This window comes from Triplophysa rosa, linkage group LG21 (assembly GCF_024868665.1).
Source record: "Triplophysa rosa linkage group LG21, Trosa_1v2, whole genome shotgun sequence".
In the NCBI taxonomy this organism is placed as follows: Eukaryota; Metazoa; Chordata; class Actinopteri; order Cypriniformes; family Nemacheilidae; genus Triplophysa; species Triplophysa rosa.
The window spans coordinates 10,128,264-10,136,607 of NC_079910.1; the positions used below are offsets into that span (position 1 = coordinate 10,128,264).

The 8,344-nt window shown below is 39.2% G+C and overlaps 1 protein-coding gene across 2 annotated transcripts in view; it reads right to left on the reverse strand.

Annotated features, from left to right (window-relative positions):
- samd11 (sterile alpha motif domain containing 11) overlaps positions 1–8,344 on the reverse strand; it is a 53,782-nt gene that overhangs the window by 34,231 nt on the left and 11,207 nt on the right. For both annotated transcript variants that reach the window (XM_057319897.1, XM_057319896.1), the window contains exon 3: positions 7,682–7,854. In XM_057319897.1, coding sequence (XP_057175880.1) covers positions 7,682–7,854 — 173 coding nt within the window. The remainder of the gene's footprint in view (positions 1–7,681; positions 7,855–8,344) is intronic.

An 8,344-nucleotide genomic window follows, 5' to 3' on the forward strand; every position in this document is an offset into this window, starting at 1 on the left:
AAACTGCAGCAAAGTTTTACAGTGTAGAAATAAATAAAAATGCACTTCATTAACATAAATAAATGTTTGATAACTGATACCCGATCAGATTAAATATTCCTTTTTAATAAAAAGGTTATCTGATCTATTTGGCTGATTTAAAATCCAGGTAGAAAGACAAGGCAAAACTTGCCAATATTCGATATGTATCTTAACTTTCATGCATGAATTTATGAGAACCTCAGTCATGTGTTAGTTTGTTTGTTTGTTTTGTGTGTGTTATTATTGCTCTAAGGGAATGCAAATGTAAGATTTTAAATTTTTTACACGTTTTTTTCAAAGATTTTCAGTTGTCCACTTGAGTGGAAAGTATGCGGTGTTTTTTTGTCTGAAGAGATACTGTCCTATATGTGTGAAAAGGGATAATATTACTCTGAAAATGCTTAATTGATTTTTTCAACCATAGCAATCAGAAATTGTAATTAACATTTTACTAAATGATATCAGAAATATGAATCCATTCACTAAAACAGGCAAGTTTAAACCGATTCACAAATATGAATCAAACTAACCAACGTCTGCTACTGTAGATCAGATATCACCAGCAAAACATGAATCGGGTGCATTCAAAGCAGCTTTACAGTCTGTGCTTTACAAAGAAATGAAAATCTGTGACACCACAGAGCAGAAAATCTTTCCAATGGCAAAGTTTTGCATCAGCTGTGTTGTTACTACTAGCAGACACATTTCCTCACCACAGCGCTCACATGCACTGCTGAAAGCACTTCCATCTGTTCTTGATGTGCGTCTCATACAAGAGCACTGGGTCTATGAGGAGGGTTTGTGGTTGACTATGGAGAAAACTGAGTGCACACCTGTGCAGAGCTTTGCTTGATGCTGAGCGAAGATTCAAATGCTGTATATGTGATCAAACCCCTTTATATGTAGCTGTGCTACTTGGGCAATATATTTAAATCTATATTACACATTCTGCAGCCATATGATTTTATTGTCATTGGGATGAGTAAAGGGGTAAGTAAGTATCAGGTGTGCTATCCCTTTAAGACAATGCCTACTTGTTTTTTGCTTGTTTGTTATTTTGGATTAGCTGGAAATTTCTGACACGTTTGATCTCAGATGGGGTGCCATCTGAACTGTAATTTTTTTTGTAATAAAAAACATCTAATGAATGGCAGAAATTTAACAATGGACTTGAGATTAAGATAATGTGACGGACCCAGTGGGCCTCATGGCAGCAAGTGTGTCAGGGGGGTGATAGTGCCAGCACAAGTGCCCCTGCAGGGACCCAGGAGACACAAGCTGGCGCCAGATACAGAGGTCACACGTAGAGAGTTGGCAGACTGGGCATCCTGACGCCAGGGCTTACACTATTACTGAACACAGTGCTGATAGTCTCATCCTGACACACACACAAAGTGGTGCCAAGCAGAAGGTGAGAAAGCATGTGGAGAAATGCCTCCTTTTTACATAAAGTGACAGACAAATGAACTAATAACTAGCACCGTATAAAAAAATGCTAAAAATTCTGCAAAACTGAAAATGTAGCAGTTACTTTTACAATACTAAACTGTTATTGTATTTCTATGAACACCCATCCAGTTTCCACACACAGTGAATAAGGAATCTTTTCAAAGTAAAAAAAGTATTCTTATGCTAGAGAAGCTAGAAAAATCTTTGAAAAAAATCAATATTTTTCCCTGTTTTTAAATAGCAAAAAAGTCTGTTGTTATTCTGCTCACATTCAAGGCGAGCGGCCGGGCCTCAACTAGCGAAGGGAGCAATAAATACATATCGAAATAGATACATAAATAAATGAGAGTGCAGCACATTCTCTGGAGCTTTCTTGTTGTTCCTGCCTCACAAAAACTGATGGGAGGTCGATAAGCATGCGGAAACCCAGAAAAGTAGAAGTGAAACAAAGTATTATTTTGCCGCGATGAACGTTGCTTTGTGCTGTTGGATAATTAGAAAATGCGAAGAGCGGAAAAGGCTGTGAGAGAGATGTCTAGTGAAACGTCTGTTTAAAGACAGCTGCCCTCTCTACTTGTGACATTAATGACATTGATTAACTCATGTGGTTGATGTCAAGTGAGTCAAAGGAGATGCTAACAGGAAAACAACACATGATTAAAGCATCTTCACTGTTTTAACTACTTACACCGGAGTGACAGGAATAAGAACCGCAGTCAGCTGGAACATGTGTTCAGTGTTTATGCTCTTACAAGACACCTTCTCGAAACGTCTGCAGAATGTCTTTCTATAAACAGGATATACAGCTGCATTTGATGAAATTGTTTTGTTCTAACATTCTGCAATGAATTGATTGAAAACTGCACAGAAAGCTGAAGGCCGGTTCACAAATGTGATGCAACTAAATAACCTAAACTTTAAAAAGGAAATTCCCATGATTTCAATTCTTTGAAATAAATTGGTATACCTGGATGCAAGCTAAATGCACAAAAATATGTTTTTTGTGTGTGTGTCTGTGAACATTTAGAGAGATATTGTCACATTAAAAAAAAAAATTTTTTTTGCACTAAAAAAGTTTGACACAACAGGCCTTAGTTGCAATTAAGACATTTTTCAGTTAAGCACGGGTGCAACAACAAAACACATTTGATGCATTTGTCTATTTCTAACAGGGCTTTTAAGTACACTCTTCCTGTAAAGTAGTAAACTTTAGAACACACTTTAGCCTGGAACTGGACGACAACCACTAATTATTGCCTCGGGAGTAGGTTCTTTCCAGGAATCCTACAGCATCGTGTCGCCTTCCCAGCAGTGTGTCGTGCAATGCTCCGAAAATTGCATAGGGAAATGCCTTAACAAAACAGATGAATGAATGGAGCACATGGTCACATCATTTGAGGTCAACTCTTGAGTACACATCATTTTCTCAGGACTGAGAGTGGCGCTACGACGGACCACACAAATGGATTGAATATGAATGAATCTACTAAGCCCAGTACAACTCACCACCCAAACATCAGACTGTGTGAAAGAAAAGTATGTATTTTGATCCGCAGTCTGTTTCGTGCTGAGTAAATTTCATCATAAAGCCTTTATGCAAGTGCAAAAATATCTTTACAGGAAAATTATTCGCAGTCGTCTACTAGCCGCTTCTTGTAAATGAATTATATTCTAGCATTATATCTGATGTACATTACATAAAACAAACTTTCAGATGTGTTACTTAACGTGTTAACTAGTAGTGTCATTTGAAAAAGAAAAATTTTAACTGTACATACCAGCATTTTATGACCCCAGTGCTCTACAGAACCTGGTTTGGATGGTTTCAGTCCTGAGGCTTGGACCATCTGATTTCCACTGGCTAGCTGAGTGCTTATGTTTAACTCCAGACAGCCACCAGCGGAGATGACGGAACGCCTTGCTGGACATACGCTTCTAATGCTAAACACAGACGGGTCGGGTCTTTTTCTAAAGCAGCCACAAAACCCGAGGGAAGACAGACAGTGTTTCTACGCAGGCAGGTGCAACAGCTGTCTGATTTATCTGCTTTCACTGTCTCTCATGCTGAAGGGGAGGGTCCACCATTCGGGGAACAACCTGCCTCCTCCCCTGCTTCAAGTAATCCAATTATGTTTCTACATTTAGTGTTTTCAATGGATCATAAATAATAAAAATCAACACAAAATTGTGCTACATGCATTCATACATCAACTGATAAAGGCTGGCTGGTTATAGTTGAAACTAGTTTTACACAGAATAATAATGCAAAGTAATTATGGGATGGGATTTTTTTGGAGGTCTTACTCAACAGGGTGTCCTCTAAGTAAGTATACTATTTTACATAATCCATGATGGTTACTCAGTAATGACCCAGACAAGCAGTCAGCACTTCTCAAAGCCCTGCTGTTGACACACTTGACTACTGTATGCTCAGGTAGGCTTGAGGAAATGATTGGCTTTTATACCTTGAAATGAATACTATAACATCTCATACTAATACATTTTATTACTACATTATGATTTCTTCAGATGGGAAGTGCGACTTTATATAAAATACCTTAGTAGACGAAAATCTATAAAAAATTGTAATGTGCACATTAGTGTGAGAGTCAGATTATTTCCTGGTACGTTTGGTTAAAAATACATGTCTTAATGGTAAATAAACGTAATAGCACATTAAAAATGTATCATTTAAAATCCTATTTGCAACTGTAAATACACCAAATATAATATCAAATATAAGAATAAATAAAACCACCAAACAATGTGGCATACTGTAAAATTAAAGTGATGGTTCACCCAAAAATGAAAATTCTGTCATTATTTACTTACCCTCTTGTCATTTTAAACCTGCATGACTTTCTTTTATTCTGCAGAACACAAAATAATATATTTTCAAGAATGTTGGTAACCAAACAATTGTGGTACCCATTCACTTCTATTATACAGACACAAAACCAATGCAAGTAAATGGGTACTGCCGTTGTTTGGCTAAAGGGGTGATTTTGTGACAAAAATGCACACTTTCAATTCAACTTAACTCAAACTGTTAATATAATTCAGATTATATTCAAAATAGAATACGTAAAACATGCACAACTAAAACATTTGTACAAGCAGACTCAGACTGTTGGCTTACTGTTTGTATCAGATACGTCTGCACTCAAGAAACGCTACGCACGAATCCACCACAACACGAATATAAACTGCGATGATGAGGCGTAAATACGCTCAAACGTAAAAAGAAATCCCCATCCTTCACCATCCATTGACTAAATCCAATTTGTTAAGACCCCTCCACAACTCACTTATCCAGTCCAGCTCAATGGAAATTGAATTTCATAGATTGAACATCCCATTATCTCCTCTGGTCAGATCTTCATCTGAGTAAAGTAGGGGTGAGGTGAGCGGCCCCGGAACAGAGGAGAGACGAGGCTCCTCGCAGTCCGCCGCCTTTAACAGGGTAAAAGCCCTAGATATTAGTCATAAGTGTTCTTTAAATTCATTAGCGTCTTTGCGCGCGGGCGTCTGAAGTGTTGGGGGGAAATCTCTGTAATAGCGTTAGCCGGCAATTCTGGTTCCTGCGCCGTCCTTGGTGTCACAGGGTAAGTGGCTCCAAGGAGCCGGGCGGCTCGGGGGATGAGTAAAGGCGGCGATAGAGAAAAGGTTTCTATAATTTTTCAGATGCGGTTTAGATATGTACCTGACCTGTTCTGAGCGGATACACTCTACAATAGCTCAGAGCCCTTCTTTATTATACAAGTAGGCCTATACAACAAATTTTGACCTTGGTTTCGTGTACAACAACGCAAAAGCACACACACTGGCTTGGCCGAGGGGGGTTTCACTCTGATGTTTTTATAAAAATCTAAATCCGACATTACTATGACCCTTCTATGCTGAAAGAGGCTTGGGCATGACCTCACACGCATGTACAGGGCAGCGTAGAGATTGACATCCCAACACTTCTGTGTAATAACCCAAATTTACTGCTTAACACCAATGGGCATCAACCCAAGCCTCTTACGTTCTACAACCAACTGAACAAGCGGGATTTCCTCCCCATTTACAGCATAAAAAAGCAGATACGTAGTTACTACTGTTACAAAACCTAAAAATAAACGTTACATAAAGAAACAAAAATGCAGCTAAATAAGTCAACTTTTAACTATATGCATCAGTGGTGACTTTAGGAAAGTCTGAAAGGCTCTATGCTAACAGACATTTTTAGCAAGAGCCAAGTTGCTAATGAGAGAAAGAGAATATTGTCTTCTCTTTCTCCTCTCATTAGAAGCACTGAGGTTTCTTGGAGATTTAACTATCCAAAACACTGTATCCAGACGCCGCCAACACAAACTCGGTGAAACAGATGCTGACTCCTAATTTCGAAATGTGACTGAAAAAATACTGATACTCAGAAGACAGAAAGCATCCTTCTTCAGACGGTCTCAAAGCAACAGCTAGCTTTGAAAGGCACGCTCTAGTGATTAAAGGTAACTTAATAATAGATCACAACCTCGAGGCTGATATTTTTAACAAGTTCTTAAGTAAAAAAGCACAGATGGGTTAACAAAAATGCGGTTCCCCAGACTCACCTGCCAGGGCTGACATCTGCTGGCTAGTTATCACCCGTAATGCATTTAGGCGGAACAAAAACGCTGGTGGAAACCCTATAGCTTTAGCCACTGCTCCTAGCTCGCCGCGGCACTGACCACAGGCAAATAAGCTTCTCCAGGCTTGTGTGCCAGAGAGGAGGGAGGCCAAACACAGCTCATGAAGATTTAATGAATGCTGAATTCCTTCATTTCCCTAGCACTGATTGGAGACGGAGATGTGGAACTTGTAGCACATTACCGTGTGTTTTATTTTTGCGGTAAGCGTACCTTCTGTGCTTTTCTTTATGCAACTAGCTCATCAATATTAAACTGCTCCAGCCAGACTTTTATAGCCAGGCCCACACAGAATCTGTATGCGCACAACTCTACAGAAATTGGAAGGGCTGACGTTCATAAAACTGTACATTACTTAGGCTAATTTTTATATTTTTAGCTATGATTAAGAGAGTAGCACACTTTGCTGTTTCTAAACTATATTTTAATCCTTTCACTAGAGTTGTGTAGATTGTGAGGATAAAGAATCAGCACAAATTCTGTCTGGGTCTGGTTGTACTGTAAAGCTCACAATGCCACCCTATGAAAGAAACTATTGCTGTATAATGAGTCAGATATATAGTGCTATGGTCCACTGATATTATGGCATTTTCACTATATAAGGCCCACAAAATAAATAGTATTACCATTATACAGGTCCATAAATGTGCAAAATATGTTCAAAACAAAACAAAATAGATTAAAAAACATTATTTACAGAAATGAGTAACGTTAAGCAAACAAGAGCCACAATATCATGACCTTGATAGAGTTATACATGTGACTTATATGCAAACTTATTTTAAAGGGATAGTTCACCCAAAAATGAAAATTCTTTCAACGTTTACTCGCCTTCTTGTCATTACAAACCTGTTTGACGTTCTTTCTTCTGCAGAACACAAAATAAGATATTTTGAAGAATGTTGGTAACCAAATGACGACGGTACCCATTCACTTCTATTGTATGGACACAAAACCAATGCAAGTCAATGGGTTACCGCCGTTGTTAGGTTACCAACATTCATCAAAATATCTTTTTTGTGTTCTGCAGAAGAAAGAAAGCCATACAGGTTTAAAATGACAGGAGGGTGACTAAATGTTGACAGAATTTTCATTTTTAGGTGAACTATCCCTTTAACACCAAAGTTTTGCATTAAAATATCAGATGGCTGCTCTTAAAACAGAACAGAATTTTCAGCACCAAGTAAGTGGCCACACGGCTGTAAATACATCATCAACAATATCACATTTTATATAGTTGGTGAGAAGTCCTTATGTTTATTTCTGTGTGTACCCTGTGAGCTCACATTCAGAGTTGGCACATCCTGCGTTTGTCTGTATGTGCCAGCAAAGTAAATAAGTACATTTGGGTGTATTAGTATGTATGTGTGTGTGAAAACGGGACTATAAGGAGTCCATAAATCTTCTTTTTATGTTATACCGACAGCTGACCCCTTTACTGCAGGCCAGGCTTGGCGCTACCAATCCCTGCCATGGACTGGCACTTGGCTTTCACCCACCCACCCACTCACTTACACTCACACAAACACACAAGTTCTCACCTCTTTCTCATGATACTGTAGTGCAGATCCTCCTGTTTGATGTCTGCATGATCTCCGCTGGCCCTCTCACTGCCCTCGCTGTCGTCACTGCTGAAAACGGAGGCCAGCTCCTTTTTGGGCACCCGTGTTGGCGGCAGGGGAATGGTGCGTTTCTCTGCCAGTCGCCCACGGTTCTGTAGGAGCACAGATTGAGACAGAATGAGACTCTGGGAACAGCTTTCCTCAATATTACTGGCTTAAAGTGTGGTGTTCAGCAAAATTGCTGAAGCTCTCCATCCATCATCGAGGTTTCCATCTTTCTAGTTAGTCCAGGCTTTCTTAAACTCATTCCTAGGAGGTGTTGATTCAAATTGTTCCAAAAGACCCCAGGGTCAAATGCATTTAATGCAGTAGCTACTGAATCTCATAAAATGATGAAATACGAATCACAGGTCACATCTCTCAAGCAAATAATGGTAAAACGAAAAAAGGAATTACACAACAAACCGAATTCCAGACTTAACAGCAAAACTCAGGAAGAGTCATTCAGAGGTAAAGACCACTGATCCACAAGACCATGATGAACGATTGAGACGTGATAGTGATTCCCTCTCTCTCTCTCTCTCTCTCTCTCTCTCTCTCTCTCTCTCTCTCTCTCTCTCCCTCACCCTCCCTCTCTCTCTC